General features: G+C 53.0%; 1 protein-coding gene across 1 annotated transcript in view; it reads right to left on the reverse strand.

The window, feature by feature from the left end:
• Window positions 1-39: 39 nt before the first annotated feature.
• shroom4 (shroom family member 4) overlaps window positions 40-17,410 on the reverse strand; it is a 33,715-nt gene continuing 16,344 nt past the window's right edge. The window contains exons 3-11 of the mRNA XM_060077284.1: window positions 13,800-16,986; window positions 10,313-10,377; window positions 7,201-8,232; window positions 5,232-5,942; window positions 4,789-4,921; window positions 4,342-4,443; window positions 3,441-3,611; window positions 2,721-2,863; window positions 40-2,181 (exon numbers count right to left, since the gene is read on the reverse strand). Coding sequence (XP_059933267.1) covers window positions 2,031-2,181; window positions 2,721-2,863; window positions 3,441-3,611; window positions 4,342-4,443; window positions 4,789-4,921; window positions 5,232-5,942; window positions 7,201-8,232; window positions 10,313-10,377; window positions 13,800-16,986 — 5,695 coding nt within the window. The 3' untranslated portion in view covers window positions 40-2,030. The remainder of the gene's footprint in view (window positions 2,182-2,720; window positions 2,864-3,440; window positions 3,612-4,341; window positions 4,444-4,788; window positions 4,922-5,231; window positions 5,943-7,200; window positions 8,233-10,312; window positions 10,378-13,799; window positions 16,987-17,410) is intronic.

A 17,410-nucleotide genomic window follows, 5' to 3' on the forward strand; every position in this document is an offset into this window, starting at 1 on the left:
TTCCAACCAGCAGATAATATTATTCTCACAAAAGAACGCTTTGCAGTTAAATTGTTTTAATAAGGCGTTATTGGAACAGGTCATCATTATTACATATGACAAACTAGAGACAGAAAAATATGTGCTTTCTCACTGGTGACGCCGAACAAAACATTTATTTTTTATTTTTTCAACCAACCAATAAGACTCCAGTTTGTTCAATACAGTACAACAATATATATACGATATATACAATGCAAGAACAAAGCAGTATCGACAGTATTACACGTTTGATGTTTGCTTGTATGTAAGTGTGATGCAGCATAGCATCTGTTAAAGGTGAATGAGCAGCATTTTCCATATGCTTGTGTGGTCAGTAACAAGCAAAGTGATGTGTTCAAGATACTCAAGTATTCAATACAAAACCAATCCGGAACAGAGCATATCAAACAAACATTAACTTTTCTGAAACTGTAAGCAACACATGTTCGGTACTTCTATTGGCTATATGGCTAAATTATGAACTGATAATCAACGTTATACTCAAGTGATTTTATGTGAATGGATTATTAAACTTATTGCTTCAGTATGATCGATATGTCTGTTTGTTTTTTTGTGAGTAAAATGTTTATGCCTCGTGAACATTTGATTGTAGTGTTGTGTGTGTTTTGTGTATGGTTAATCAGCAGTTAAACTGTGAAAAGCAACAATGCAAAACAGTAAAAAAATTCATCAAATATGCTCATGCATGCCCACACACAACCACACTCACCCATACACACACACACTCAACCACCCCCACACACACACAGGTAGTGTTTTGTTGTTATTTTACAGAACCATATCTTCATATTTTCTCATGGAAAGTTTCATGGTGTTCCAAAACGACTCAAATATACAGTCAAATATACAGCGATGCTCCTGTGTCTCCACTTCTACTGTAGTGCTGGACGTTCGTTACATATTGTCCTTCAGTCTTCTGATGTGGTCAAAATAGAGAGCGAATCCAATCAAGCACAGGTACTAAACAGATTTTATATTTTTGCCTCAAAGCACCAACAGAAATCGTTTCTTTTATTAAATCATTCACGTTTTAATCTATACATGTGAAATAAATAAAATGAGTCCCGATGACACCGTTTTTAATCTGATGCAAGCCGAAAGTGGGTTTTTTCTTTGGTAATGAATAATATTGGAAGGACAACGGTGTAGGAGTTGCGTGTGCAACACGTATGCGTGTTTATAACAGCATAAAGTTACAGCAGATGAGTCTCCAGCCTTGGGGTTAAGGGGTTCTCCTCCCTATGGAGAGCAAGGCACCAACCCTACCCGGGAACAAGAGGTTCTATTCCCCGTGTGGAGAAAGGTCGGTGAGTCAGTGGTCCGCTTGCCGGCTAATCGATGGCGCGTGGTAGACACAACGCTAAGCGTTCTGCGGCCCACTCTCGGCCGAGTGGCGTGCTCTGTGTGTTCAAGTGTCCTGGTCTGGAATGAGCGCGGCTAATCCTGTTGGGCTTCACACAGCCCGCCCAGTGTCTGTCGGCCCGTGTGGGACCACCACCAACCCGTAGGTGTTAGGAGGAGCAGGGTAGGACGTGGTCCATGAATGTGTTTGTGTGTGTGACACTCCTAATGTGTGGTGTCTCTGTGTCTTAAGGGTTCCTCCTAGCTTTCTCTTTGAGGAGGAACATGGGATACACGGAATGGACAATCTCGGGCCGCGCCTGTTTACTTCCTGGGCATGGAATGTTTGCAGCCAATAATCTCTCTCTCTCTCTCTCTCTCTCTCTCTCTCTCTCTCTCTCTCGTCAGGACTGTTTCCTGGTTTTGTGATACCGTCTGGCTCATTGTGCTTCTTGGTTAGTTAGGGGTTGGAATGTCAACAGCCTGTTTTATACCCCCAGGTCTCCGGTCCCCTCCCTGGCTCAGCCTCACCCCTGGCTTGGTTTTGCTCTCGGGTTGATCTTAATCTCGACCCCTCTGGTTCAGTCTACTTCCTGGGTTCAGCCCGCTTCCTGGTGCGGTCTAACTCCTGGTGGGTGGGGCTGTTGTCAGTAGTGTCCGTAGCCCAGGGACAGGCCGACGCCCAGGCCCAGGTCCAGGCTCTCCCGGAGCCCCCGGAGCTGCTCCTCCCCCAGGCGGGTCTTGTCCTCCAGCTGCCTCTGCTCCACCAGCAGGGCCGCCTTCATCTTCACAAAGTGGCTGCAGGGGGAACAACCGCGCGGACCGTCCATTACGCTGGTATTAACCCTCCAGACTCAAGGCTCCCGACCAGATAAAAGCCTCTGCTAAACGCCATAAATGTACATGTATATGAAGGATGGAGGGCCCATTCACCAGCAGGGGACAAGGGGGATTTTTCCCAAAGAGCCACTTGCATTTTTTTGTCATGTGTGACGTCACAACTTACTCTCGCTAGTGATATCACAGACGGATACATTTTAAAATGCTTTGATTGATCAAGACCTTTGGCTGCTTGTGATAACACACCCATATATACCATCCATGAATCGCTCATTACCACCAGAAGAAGCCTTACAATAATCTGTTATGATCAGTCAGTCAGTGTGCATGCGTCTCTCTGCATGATATGTGTGTGTATGTGTGCGTGTGTGTGTGCATGCGTGTTCGTGTGTGTGTGTGTGATTGTCTCTGCATGGTGCGTGTGTGTGTGATTGTCTCTGCATGGTGCGTGTGTGTGATTGTCTCTGCATGGTGTGTGTGTGTGTGTGTGTACTGACCAGTAGTCTCGGTGCTGGTCGGGGGACAGACAGCGGGACAGGACCCGGCCCACGGCCTGCTCTCTGCGGTCCACGTGCTCCTTCAGGTCCTGGGCCTCAGACAGCTGCCGCATGAGCTGCCTCTGCTTCTCCACCAGGGGGGGCTGCAGCACCAGAGACAGGGGACAGCGTTAACATCTGTTGCTACTGTCCGCTGGGTAAGCTGTTACGTTAAGCTATCATCAATATATACTAACATATCATAAATAAACAGTATATTGATAAATATCATCAATATATGCGTTGATATATATCATCAATATATATATTGATGATATATATATCAATATATATATATTGGTGATATATATCAATATATGTATTGATGATATATATATATCAATATATATATATATTGATGATAGCACATCAACAACCTATGTCTGGCTTAGGTTTTTCTTTACTCTCTGTAACAATGGTATTTGTATAATTAATATGTCTAGTGTATGATTGATATGCTTAGTAACGTGCCCTGTTATCAGACATGAATGTGTTAAAAATGTGAAATAAAGTGTGAAAGGAAAATCAAACCGTTTTATTCAAAGAGGAAATGAAAAGGACGTTTACTCAAAACAAAACCGCAACTGCGAGCCTTAAAGAGAGTCCCTCATCCCATCTCGGGTTAGTACCGCCTCATATCCTGTTGAACAGGGAGCGCATCAGGGGCCCCTCAGTCCTCACCCTCTCGGCCTGGTCGGCCTCGGGCCCCAGGGTGTCCAGGGCCGTCTGGGTCCTCAGCAGCCGGGCCGACAGCGACAGCAGCAGGCTCACCACCTTGTCCAGGTCCCCGATGAACATCCGGAACTTGTCCACCTCGTTGGGCTTGCACACCGCCACCACCGAGCTCTCCACCTGCCGGGGGGGGGGACGACGACATGGTAGAGGGTGGGGTGGGGGGATGTTGTCAGCGGTGTGATCGTGGGGGGAGGGGGTCGGCTTAGCTCGGGAGGTAAAGCAGTTGTCTTGTAACCGAAAGGTTGCTAGTTCGATTGTTGATGTGTCCCTGAGCAAGACACTTAACCCTAACTGCTCCTGACGAGCTGGCCTTGCATGGTTGACTCTTCCGTCAATGTGTGTATTAACCGGTGCAAGTCGCTTTTGATAAAAGCGTCTGCTAAATGCCCCAATTGTCATTTTAATCATGGCTCCACCCACAGTTTAACTGTTCATTTTTATTATTATTTTTTTCATTTTAATCTGCCTTTGGTAAAGACGTCTGCAAAAGTGGTCTGGAGATATCCACAACAAAATGCCCCTCTTGAGGTTTGGTGTTTACTCTGCGCCCGTTACCATAGCGACCGCCACATTGCCGTGCAGGGCGGGGTTTCCGCTGGGAAACGGAAAAGCGTGTGCCCGTTTCACATCCCATCGCATATTTTAGGCTTGAGGTTCTGGGCGTTCTGTGTCCTGTCCTATTCGGTCCCTTCCTATGCGTACGCCAGAAAATAGCATTCAAGAATCCACTGCGTCCCTGTTTCTCTGCTGGACGTCGACCGCAGGCGTGTCAACCACAGGGCCGTATGTTAGTGTGGACCACAGCGGCGGCTCGGTGGCTGAGTGTGAGTGTCGAGGTGTTCCTCACCTCCTCCCCCAGCTGAGTGTTGGCTCTGATGTCCTCCTGCAGTCCCCTCTGGGCCTCTCGCAGCACGCCCAGCTTCTTACGCAGGCTCTCCATCAGCTGCCGCTGCGGAGGGCAGACGGGCCACACTCAGACGGACGGACGGGGAACGGACCGTGCTGAAGGGGGTGCCGTTTGTGGTGCCGGGCTGATCGGGCTAACGCTAGCAGCGCCTGAGTGATGGCGCTCATGCTTATGGTTTTAGTTCTTTTTAAAAATGTACACCAGAAAATGTTTGTGTTAGTTAATAAAACGCACTGAGAAAGCAACAGGAGCACTGGGATAAACAGTAAAGTGAAATTGGGCCTCATTTAAAATATAACATGAAACAAACACATTTACATGTGTGGCCGTGCGTTTGGAATGAGCGTTGACGTCGCTACATATTAGATCATTTGATATGAGGGGAACCTTGTAGGTGAGGTCCTCCTCCTCGTCGTCGTGGTGACGGAGGTCGGGCGGGTCCTTCCTGTGGGAGGGCAGCTGAGGTCTGGTGGCTGGCACGCCGTAGTGAGAGGAGCAGCTGGAGCTCCTGCCCGAGTGCCTGTGAGCAAGGACGCCAGGTTCGTTAGGAATCAAATAAGCGGAAAATGTGTTGTTTTAATGTTTTCCTCATAGCATAATCACCCAATGAGTGGGTGATTAATGGGTGGCTGAATAGTCTATGTCTATGACATCATAATGTTGACGATGTCTGTCCACCAGACATCTGAGTGGACAGCCCCAATTGTGACGTCACAAAGGGACGCATGTCAACTAGGCACTGTTCGTGGAAAATAGTTTCCAAGGACAACGCCCAAGCCTGGAGGGTCTTTGGACATGTGACCGGACACTGCAGCGCGGCTCTACCTCACCTCTCCAAGCTGTCGGTGTCGTGGCCCAGGCCCCGGTACGCCCCCCTCCAGCTCTCGGGGCCCCACTCCCCCTCGCTGCCCAGGGGGGAGAGCTGCTCCCTGCCGGGGCCCCGGGGCCTCAGCTCCTCCTCCTCCTCCTCCTCCTCCTCCTCCTCCAGGGACCCGCTCACCGCCCGCGTCCGGCCCGGAGGAGAGGCGTCCAGGTCGGGCGAGGCGTCGATGTCCGTCTCCACCACCGTGACCGGCAGGGCGAAGCACGGGTGCTCGCTCGTGATTGGATTGACCCGGGGCATAGGCCCCTCCTCTTCCTCCTGATAGTCGTCAATGTCCGTCTCCATGGGGATGTCCAGCTCCGCCTCCAGGCTGTGGGCGGGGCTGGGGCTCAGCGTCGCCTCCGACTCTGTTCCCGCCGGTTCCGTTTCGGGTTCCGCACTCCCGCCCCGGTGTTCCGGATCGCCGGCGTTCCCGAGGTAGTTCCGGAACCCTCTGTGGTTCCGCTGCTGTTCGTAGCGCTCCGGGGCGGGAACGACTCCGTTTTCTAACGCAGTGGTCGCAGCGGGAGGAGGAGGAGCATGTGACGTGTTGCAGTGCATGCTGGGAGATGGAGTCCTCTTCCTATCCCAATGGGCCGAAGCTCTTTGATCCGCCTGGTGCCTGGGTAGGGATGGCTCCTGTTCGGGCTCCTGTCTGGATCGCTGGGTTTCCCACGAGCTGGAGGGAAGAAACAGATTTTGCAGTCAGTGCTTTCACTTCAAAGTAAAAGCGCCACTGGTCGTGGTTATATATGCTAATTGTCCTGATGCAGCGCAAACGCAACACACACACAAATGACACGGGGATAAAGAGAAGACTAAAAACTAATAAAGACACTCTTGATATTTCACTTGTTTTATCTCCGAGGAATGTGGCTTCCATGCGTTCCAGACATTGACCTTTGAAACCAACACACATTGTATCACTTTATTAGTTTTTATTAGCTTTTATAGCCACCAGCTGATCTGGTATATGTGTTTCCACTAAACTTTGTTGCACCGTGTCAGCAAGTCCCCAAACCCCTATCTGCTCCTCAAAGGTCCTACGGCATGCTACTTTATGGATGCTTATATATAGGTGTTAGTGGGACCCTAATACAGTATTTCAAGACGTTCAAGATATTCAGCCTTGGTGCAGAATTACAGCCACTACGAGCCAGGCCCACAATGAGCTTTCCACAAGGGTGTATCAAGGAATGGCGAGGCGCGATATCTATAATTTATATTATACATTATTATAATATGTAATATATATTATTACGGCACAAAGCTGTGTGCGCCTCCAGACGATATTATGAATCTCAAGCGACTGTGTCGGGTTCTCCGACGTCTCTGGTTCTTCCACTTGATATGGAGGAGGAAGGGATTGTTGCCCGTGATTGTTGACCGCTATTGTCTCCCACCAGAGCCTCGCTGCCCGCTGCAGGGCTCCGGCGGGAGACAATCGCGGGCAACAATCCCTTTCTCCTCTATGTTGCGGTTCATTGACTTACCAGAGACGTGAGCGAACCCGACGTTTTCCATGACACCAACAGCAGAACGGTTATTCAAATAACAAAGAATTGTACAACAGTCCTAGCTCATTGTCTCATTGGCAGGCCAAATGATCTGGGCGGGCGAAGCAGAGAAGGGGAGGTAACATGTCCCTGTATGACGACATACAGGGAAAATTCCAAATCGGCGCATCTGAGATTTGTTTTTTCAAAGGCAGAGCAGGATACCTAGTGCTCGTTTTACACCTAACGGTCTAGCTACTGGGAGACCATAGGCAGTCTAGGGTCACTCTTATTAATGTTAGAATACCTCATAACGTGAAATGTTCATGCCATGGGACCTTTAACGACATGGATTTGGATTCACTGCAGGTCTCATTGGATCAAAATGGCTTCTGGATGTATAAATACATCAAAGATTAGAAATAGAGATGGGACTCCCACCTGCTAACACAGCTTCCTGCCGGCGCTGACGAAGGAGGAGGAAGAGGAAGTACAGCCCCTCCATTCTCCTGCACTTCTTCCTGTTGACTCCTCGAGGCTCCGCCCCTCTCCCTTGGGGGTGGGGCCACTGGCCGGAACGCCCTCCTGGAAAACATGGGACTGGGCGGAGCTATATTGAAGAGGCGGTCCTGCAAGGGCTCCGGGCTCTGATTGGTTGAGCTGCTAGAACGAGGACGATTGTGATTCTGCTCTTGATTTTGATTGGCTACGCCATGAGAATAGGCACAATGGCCCTGAACTTGTGCCTTATTTAGATTGTCCGTGCTGTGATTGTAGGGGCGGTCCAGTGTTTCTGCCGCCGGGTGCTGATTGGCTGTAGGGCTAGCGAGGGGGCGGTCATGGAGGCGGGGCTGGGCCTGGCCATGGCTGGAGGGTGCGCCGGCGGGCTCTGGGCCCTGGTTCCTCCCCAGGACCTGAGGCCTCTCTGGGGGGAGGCTGTAGGAGCGCGGCCTGGACGGCTCCACGGGGAGCCGGGAGGAAGAGGAGGAGGAGGAGTCTCCGTTGGAGGGGAGGAAGGCCGGGGGGATGGAGTGATGGGGCGGCAGAGGGGAGAAGGACAGGGGGGAGGAGGAGGACGAGGAGGAGGGGGGGGAGGAGTAGAGGCTGTGGTGCGACGCCCGCCTGCGGTGGAACTCCTCCCACTTTGGGGGCGGCGGCCTCGGCGGGGGCGGGACCTTCTTCCTGATTGGCCCCGACTCACGCCCGCTCTCGTCCGCCTCGCTGAGGATCTGGCTGGTCGTCATGGAGACGGCGGGCGACCGGCGGGGGTGCCGGCCGGCGTCGTGGCGCAGGTCGTTCTCCGACATGGCCCGGCCCTGCTGCGCCAGGGAGCGCGGTGCGGTGCGGCGCGCTCGGGTGGTCTCCGTGGTGACGGGCTGGTGGGGGCGGTGCTGATGCTGAGGCTGGGGGCGATGGGGATGAGGCTGAACGGCCTCCAGGGGTACAGAGTCACTCCTCAACCTGGGATAGTCCCTGATGGGCGAGAGAGAGAGAGAGAGAGAGAGAGAGAGAGAGAGAGAGAGAGAGAGAGAGAGAGAGAGAGAGAGAGAGAGAGAGAGAGAGACAGAGAGAGAGAGAGAGAGAGAGAGAGAGAGAGAGAGAGAGAGAGAGAGACGGAGACGGAGACGGAGACGGAGACGGAGACGGAGACAGAGACAGAGACAGAGACAGAGACAGAGACGGGCCAAAAACACAGAGAGAGAGAGAGAGAGAGAGAGAGAGAGAGAGAGAGAGAGAGAGAGATGTCATGACACAGATTTATATTAAGCTGTATATACACGATTGGTCATACTGCAAGTTATTTAATAATCACGCCAACATTTTCAGCAACATGGTGAAAGCATAGAAAGGGTTTAAACTTCTGTGAAAAGGGAAAAAGATTTTGTTGTTGTATCTTTAAACAGTTTCCCACGGACAGGGCAAACCCTAAACCACTGCCAGGTGAGGGAGGGCACCAAAATTATGGTGCCCCCCGCAAATCTTGTATTGCATAACATGGTCTTATGGTGCCTATTGCTATGCTTAATCATAAAAATGTGTACATAGAGGGTTTGCCGATTAGGCATGACTTTAGTCAAACGGACTCCACAGGAAACGGACTCCACGGACTCCTCATATGTGGGCTTCTAAATATAAGTGTGTTTCCATCCCCTCCCATTGAACAGCTTGTCATTACAGTAGTATGGCCATGGTGGCAGTGGTCTGAACACACTTTGGGCTCATTGTGTTCTGGTCCTGGTGGAAACACACATTACACCCCGGCCTAAACCACCCCATCCCCCACGGACCCACTGAGACGCCAGGCCCACACCCACACACGGAGCAGGTTAGAGCGTGTGTGTGTGTGTGTGTGTGTGTGTGTGTGTGTGTGTGTGCAGTGTTTCCCATACATAGACCATTGTGTGGCGTGGCGCCACAGAATCAACATCGAGCGCCACGAATTGATTCTGTCTTTTTTTTTTTTTTTTTTTATTATTATTATTATTTTTATTTTTTATTTTTTTTTATAACGCGATTTGGAAATCTAAAAATCGTTCTGTCCATTCATCTCTGCATAGCACTCGTTCCCCCTGTCATTCTCACACACACACACACACACACACGGAGCGAGAACGACGATGCTAACACATGAACCCACCGATGTCACCCGTCGCTTAGCAACCGGACACGCTGGGGTTGTTAAGTTACCGACTACTGAAACTACTACGGAGTGATAATAACAAAGACGTGAATCAGGCAATAAATCCAATTTCCTTGACAGCGGTAAGGTTCGGTGTGCATTAAAGTACAGACGGAGTGGACCAATTGCGAACTACTGCAGCTGCTCCAAGTTAAACCCCAAACTAATCGGAATAAGTATTTATAGCGGACTACACCACCTATTCTATTCCGCATAGAATTCTATTCCAAACCGATTGAGGCGTATATATATATGATACTTTTCTATTCCGATTGAGCTGTTCTTCCACATCTTCCACATGCAAATCAGATGTGTCCACATGTAAACGCGGAGTTACATGCACACTCACTGACGGCCGCGTCGCCGCGTCGCAGACGTCAGTGAGTGCGCCGCCGCCCCACCGCCGCGCCGCCGCCCCCCCCCCCCCCCCCCCCCCCGCACCACACATTGGTCCTTGGTCTGTGGGAAACACTGGTGTGTGTGTGTGTGTGTGTGTGTGTGTGTGTGTCTGTATGTATCTGTGTGTGTTTGTGTTTGCTTATGAAAGTATAGATGTGTGTCTGAAATGGAGAACAATGTACATGAAGTACAGAGAGATATTGATTTGGATTTCATTCGTGTGTTTGTGTGCGTGTGTGTGTGTGTGTGTGTGTGTGTGTGTGTGTGTGTGTGTGTGTGCGTGTGTGTATTTGTGTATGTGTGTTTGCTTATGAAAAGTATAGATGTGTGTCTGAAATGGAGATCAATGTACGTGAAGTACAGAAAGATACTGATTTGGATTCATTTTGTGTGTCTGGGTGTGTGTGCGTGAATGCGTGCTTGTGTGTGTCTGCCCACATGCCAGTGGGTACAGGCGGACAGGAAGTGGCTCACCTCTCGGTCAGGCTGTACTTCCTGTTGAGCTTTGGGGCTTCCTGCGTCTTGCGGGTTGGGTGAGCCTGTGGAACACATCCAGTTAGCTCCACCAATCAGAAAGCCCCATTCTGTTTAATTACGTCCCCTGAGTTGGCCAGCTTACATTCCTCCAGAGGGGTGGTGCTAGGGTGTGGGGTGTGGTGCGCTTGATGATGTTGCCTGTTTTGATGGTGAATTAGTTATATGACGTTAAGCTGCTAATAGACCTTTGGATAAAATAACAATAGAACCACATCCGCTCCAGCAGGATAGTCTGGCAGTGAGGGGTCGGCCCAGGTTCTCGGTTCAAACCCGTCCACAGTCATCCCCTGTAGTCATCCCTAAGCAAGATGATCCCTAACCCCTACCTGCTCCTTTATGACATGTAGGCTGTATGAACTCACCGTAAGTCAACAACTTAATAATAAATAAACAAAAGTGTGTTTGGATGGAATGATCAGTTCACCTCAATGTTGGACACACATGTTTCTATTTAACTGTAAAAGTATTAAGAACAGGAACATGAAATGGAGTGTCTGTGAGAATGTGCGGGGGCCAAACAAAGAGCCCTGTGGGACACCAGAGGGCTTAGCTGGAGCTAATGCAGTGCACTTTACACCACAGGCTTTCTAGCCAAATCATCACTGTGGTGGCCGCTGCTGGCCCAGGCGCTGCTCTGTGGTTTGGCTCATTAAGGCCTCCAAACTGAGGAAGTGTCTGTGGAACACATTCACATCATTACCTCACCAGCAGAACCAAGAAACCAGCCCAACGCTCCTGGACACTAGGCTATACATACACACACACAATCTAAGCTATATATATCAACACACACAAACACACACACCAAGCTTAAACATGTGGATGCAATGAAGTTACACCAAGAGATCCTAAGGCTACATGCACAGACAATAAGCTACACACAGAGGTGGTCAAGAGCTACACTCAAATATGCAAAGCTCACACGCACACACACACACACACACACACACACACACACACACACACACACACAAACACATACACACACGCACACACACGCGCTTTGCTACACAGGGAAAGACTATAAAACTACACGCAGAGATGTTACAAACTTGACAGCTAAACAACAAAAACATAACATTAGCGGCAGTTAGTGGCCGAGTCATCATCCAAACTTAGATCCTCATGTCCAAACAGCGTTCACACTGGCCCGTTTTGGAACCTCAGTGTCCACCATTTTGTGTTATAGTTGGCATGCAGTCATCTTCATGTACTGAGAGCTCTTTGACTCACTGTATAATAAAACGGACCGTGGAAAACTGGGGGGTGGATGTCTTTGGAGAGCTTGACCACACAGAGACCAGACTAGGAGTAACATATTTTAGTTATTTTTAGTTATTTGATACTCTTTCCAGACTTACAGTGATTTTAGATACAGTACATGTAACTCTGGAGTGGGTGGGGGTAAGGGGTCATCTTGCTCTCAGATATCTACAGGTAGGCTGTTGTTGCCATTTGGATTCTAACCCAGAACCTTATGATGGGGAGTCTAAAAGTCCCATTAATGTTTTTAATGCTTTATGTTTTTGGGGTAAGGCAGATCATGCTTTACATAAAGTTGTCATGTCTTATCATTCTTATTAGTTTCTTTTTCATCACGTGACAATAGATCTAGCCAAATTAAGATTTGATTGATAAACCTTTATCAAACCATCCTTTCCTAACGTTTTTGAAGCTCTGAGGTTTCTGGGAAAGTCCCAGACCATGAATGATAACAGCAGTCGGTTGGACTTCCATATTTCACATCCTTCCTATTCTCTCTCTCTCTCACACACACACACACACACACCGTAAAAAGAAGGAAATTCACATGGAGAAGGGTACAATAGAATACAAAAAACACATTCCATTCCTCTAGGCATGCTTGCAATGAAACACACACACAAACACACACATGTTGATGTTCTATGGGTCCATTGTGTGGTGTTTTTAGAGGCTGGCAGCCAACTCTAACATATGTCCGACAGAAGCGCGCATCCACCTGAGAATGTGCACAATCCCATCTAAACAATTTTGAGAATGACTGGAGATGGACTGGAAGTGAGTGTGTTTACAATGCGCATATCGAACAATGTTTGTGTATCTGTGTGTCTGTGGAGGAGATGAAAAAACAGACACACACACACACACACACAACACACACACACACACACACACTCACACACAAAACTAAACTATCATGGAACCCACATGGTCACTGACTCTGCAGTTCAACCGTAAGATCCATCCATAGTCTGCTAGTCTCCAATACGTCATCACCCAACACGGCCGCCAAAACCCTCCAAGAAGTTCAACCAAGCTTCCAGGAGTTTGAAGCCGGGGTCACTCTCTCTTACAAAAAAAAGAAGAGACTGAGGAAGAAGGAAGGGGAGAGGGGAAAGAAAAGCACCCCCTGCTGAGATTCTTGCGTCTGTGGTCTGCAGTTGTGAAAGCGTCGCTGCCATTATGCATCCACATGCCGTTGTTTCCACTGATCCGCTATTGGTCATTTCCCCCCCACAGAGCTGCGTCCAATCAGAGAGCCTTACTCGCGGCCCCCCCCAGGGAGACGTTCCATAAGAGAAATACCGCGGTGCGGAGGTTCTACGTGGGAGTTCTCCACTCACCGAGGACAGTTCTGGTCTGACTCCCGACCAGATGCAGAGCCATCCTCCCCCGTACCGGCCCATCAGAGACCCCCATCTGGTCCAGTGACGCTCGGTGCCGCCGGTCGTGCGGAGTGAGCAGCGATATTGAAAGCCGCGCGTCGCCCCGCGGTTACCGCGCAACGTTTCAGAACGACAATCGCTCACCCCCCCCCCCCCCCCCCCCCCCCCACAACGTTTTTATTTTTCAAAGTTGGTTTGGGTTTGACTTGCGGAGTGCTGTTTATTGTGGTGTCATCGCTTCGAGAGTTCAGCAACATGGCACCGTTAATGGCTCCCTGGTTCCTCTGATGAACCCGCGCTGCGGCGGTGTTTGGCGTTGATGCCTGGCTGCCTGTCACTCACGGTTCTGCCAGCACATTAAGGCCATGGTGCTCGCGTTTCGCTGTCACGGTCCGTCGTAGCCGGGCCAAACGACAGAACAGAACAGAACAAGCGGGCTGCACTGTTGACCGAGCGTTGAACATGAGCGCAGCGTTTGGGTGCTATAGGGCTGCAACTCTAGATTACAGATAAAGCTAATGGGTTCATTGACGGTTTTTGGTTGTGGCTGGGTCGCGGGTCTTCGTATATCCCTGGCTCTCTCGCCACTCTATCGCTCCCATCCAGCTCTTGCATTGTCTCTCTATTTCTTTACAACCCCTCTGTGTGTGTGTGTGTGTGTGTGTGTGTGTGTGTGTGTGTGTGTGTGTGTGTGTGTGTGTGTGTGTGTGTGTGTGTGTGTGTGTGTGTGTGTGATGTGTGCACGTGCGTGCGTGTGTGTGCGTGTGTGCTCCTACCTCGTCAGGTGTGTAGCTCCTGGACGTGAATCCCTGGTTCTCTCCCTGGTGCAGAGAGGGGCCGCCGACGGGGTGGAAGGCCGACCGCGGGGGCTGGTCCTGGGCTTGGCCCTGGGGGCGCGGGGCCTGATGGGGCTGGTCCTCCTGATGGAGGCGGGGCTGCTCCGTCTGGTCAGGTCCTCGCTCTGGCCCAGCTGAGAGAGTCTCTCCCTGTTCGGCCTCTCGCTCCCGGGCCTTCTGTCTCCTCTCTCTCTCCAGCCATTCCTTCTCTTGTTCCCGCTGTTCCCTCAGCCGCTCGGCCTCCATCTTCCTCTCCCCTCTCTTTCTCCCTCTCCCACTCTCTCGCCCTGGCCTGCCTCTCTCGCTCCCTCTCCTCCCTCTCTCGCTCCCTCGCCCACTCCCCTCACCCTCTCCTCCCTCTCCTTCTCTCTCTCCCTCTCCCTCGCCTGCAGTCTCTCCGCCCTCTGCAGTATCAGCTCTCTCTCCTCCCGCTCCTTCTCCCTTTGTCTCTCCATTTGTCTCTCCTCCCGCTCCCTCTGTCTCTCCCTCGCCCGGTCCTCCCCTCTCGTGTTCCCTCTCTCTCTTTCTCTTTCCCTCTCCTTCTCCCTCTCCTTCTCCCTGTTGGTGCTCACAGATTGTCTCCGGGCCTCCGCGCTGCCGGGCGGCGGGGCACTTTCCTGCAGAACCCCCCCCTGGTAGGGAGTACCTCCGCTGGGCTCGGTGCTGGCCGGGGTCCCCCCCGCCGCGGGGCTCGGCCACGGGGGACGCCTGCCTCCGCGGGCTGCAGAGGCTGGAACACCGAGCCGCTCCGACTCGTCTCCTCGAGAACTTCATCCCCTCGAAGAACTTCATCCGGTCGGCGAACGGCAGGATCTCGGACTCCTCGATGCGGGAGGTGGAGTAGGAGCGGCCGGAGGAGGAGGAAGTGGAGGAGTTGGCGGAGTTGGTGGTGCAGGCGAAGGCGCAGACCCCGTGCCGAGACCCCCCGGGGGTCTTCGCCTCGGGTCGCTCAGCGCCGGACCACTGGCCCGGTTCCAGTTCCGGCTGGAGCTTGTGTTCGGGGGTCCAGCGCCACCGGCGGGCCTTGCCGGCCGGCGCCGGTTCCTCCACCACCCGGATGCTGACCCCGAAGCTGGGCGTGGTCAGGTCCAGAACCGGGGCCGGAGAGTCCCGGCTCCGGGCGGGCCCCCTCGGATCGCCCTGGGAACCTTCCTGCCCGGACTCGGACGTGGAGACGGAGGTGGAGCGGGAGTACCCCGCGTTAGGGCTCCGTTCCTGGGCGGGCGGGCCCGGGTCACCCCAGCCTTGGTCCTGGAGCTCCGGGCCCTCCTCCTCGTGGAGGGTGGCCCCGCTGTGCAGCAGTCCCCCGGGGCCCCGGCCGGTCTGCAGCTGGGCCTTCTTCCTCTGGATCTCGTTGCGGAGGTTGGTGGCGAAGCGCTCGCTCCGACGGCGGTGCCGCCGGAGGTTCTTGGACGAGTTCAGCCTCTTCGCCGCCGCGTCTCCGTCCTCCGCCTCTCTTCCTCCTCCCCCTCCTCCCCTCTGCTCCTCCAGCAAGCTGTCCACACTCGCAGCCGCACTCAGAGGCACAAAGTCTCCGTCCGCCAGCCGACCGGCGGCCAGTCCGTCATGGTCCGTGCAGGGGGCCGCCAGATCCCCCGGGACGCTCGCGGACCGACCCCAGGAATGGTGCCCGTGAGGCGGGGAGAATCCCGACCCAGCGGCGGAGCCTCCCTCCCCGTCTTCCGACCTTCCTCCCGCGTCTCCGGCGATGGCGTCCAGCTCCAGGAACACTGAGCCCGGGGTGGAGCAGCGGCTGCCCCCCCAGCTGCTCTGCTGGGCCTCCAGGGCGGGGTCGGGGTCGGGGCAGTGATCCAGAGCTAATGGCGGGTCCGTGTGGGGGTCTTCGCTGGCGGACTGGAGGGGCGAGCGGTAGGAACGAGCGCTACTAGAGGGGGGCGAGGGCAGGGGTCCTGGGGGAGCGGGGTGTGAGCGGTCGTGAGGTCCAGATGAAGAGGCGTCTCCGTTGAGGTGGAGTGACTTAAGCTGGGTGGTGGTGGTAGCGGTGGTGGCGGTGGTGGCGGTGGTGGCGGTGGTGGCGGTGGTGGCGGTGGTGGCGGTGGTGGCGGTGCTGGCGGTGCTGGCGGTGGTGGCGGTGCTGGCGGTGAGGTTCTCGGGGTCGCTCTGGTGATGCAGTTCCCCGTAGGAGGAGCACCTAGCCCTGGGGTGCAACGGCTGGAGTTCCCCCTGGTCCTCCATCGGTGGTTCTGGAGGAGAGGAGGCAGGGTTCGAGGAGCAGGTGGCGGGGAGAGCGGTGAAGCTCTTGGGAGGAACCGGGGGAGCTTTGTGCTCCTCTGATATGTAGACTGTCTTGGTGCCGCAGTCCCTTTCCAGAAAACGGAGTGCTTTGCTTTGGTTCCGGGCGTTCAGGTAACATTCCAAAGGGTCTTCTTTTGGGTTACCGTTGCTGTCCCCGACAGCAGGCTCCGCGGTGCAGCCGTTGGGGGTATCCGGTTGTCGACGGAGGCGGGAGGGTCTGGAACCACCACCGCCGCCACTGTCGCTGTCGTCGTTGCGGTTAGAGGAGGGCGCAGGAGAATCCGGTGGACCCGAGTCGGGGCTCTTCTTCCTGCTCCTGGTGGCCCTGAAACTGTCCTTCCTGGTCGGAGGTCGAGGGGGGTTCATACTGGTTCCCAGCTCCTTATCGTCGTCGCTCGCTCTTCCAAAGACTCCTCCTCCCCTCCGCTCCTCCTCATAGCAGCAGGAGGAGGGCCGGTCCTTGACCACAGCGGGCCTCGTCTTTGGCCTGGTCAGCGACCTGGATTTGAGGCCCACCACCACCAACCCTGCGTCATCCGGGGCCTCGCCTACAGCCCTCCCCAGGACAGGGGTGTCCCCGCCTGGGTACCCTCGGCAGGCCGGTCCCAGGCTCTGCAGGAGGTTGTCCATGGAGTTGGCCTCGCCCGGGCGAAGCGACACCGCGGCGGCGTACTCGGACGCGTTGGAGCTGGCCGAGAAGGAGCTGTAGGCGGAGTCTCGCTTGGAGAGGGCAGAGTCGACGGGGGATGGATGGGCGTCGCTGAACGGGCGCGGCGTCGGGGTGGGCGTGTCCAAACTCTCCATGGAGCCCAGGGAGCTGCTACGGTCGGTGGATGAGTACGGCCGAGAGAGCTGCCCCCACTGGAGGTCACTGGAGAGAGAGAGAGAGGGGGGGGGGGGGGGGGAGAGAGAGAGATTTATTATCTTGGTTTGAAGCTTAAGGCAATATTATGTGTTCTACTTTCGGGGCCAATAAGAAATATGAATTCAATTTGGTCGAGAGAGAGATTTGAAACGGATGGAGAGAATAACAAGGAAGAAGGATTGGTCAACCAGCCGAACTCAGAAAACAACAACAATATTATCTAGAAGTATGGCACGTAAACCCAGATGTTATCTGGGCTATGAATGATGTGTGTGGGAAGGCAGACACACAACGATGTAAGAAGACGGGATCACAAACATGGTCAGACCTAAAAATGTCCCTGGTCACGGGACATGCGGAGGTTAGGTACCACTGGGTTAATCACATCAGTCTAGCAGTAGGGACTGCATTCCAAAAGCGCTGCGGTTGA

The sequence above is a fragment of the Gadus macrocephalus genome, chromosome 17 (assembly GCF_031168955.1).
Source record: "Gadus macrocephalus chromosome 17, ASM3116895v1".
In the NCBI taxonomy this organism is placed as follows: Eukaryota; Metazoa; Chordata; class Actinopteri; order Gadiformes; family Gadidae; genus Gadus; species Gadus macrocephalus.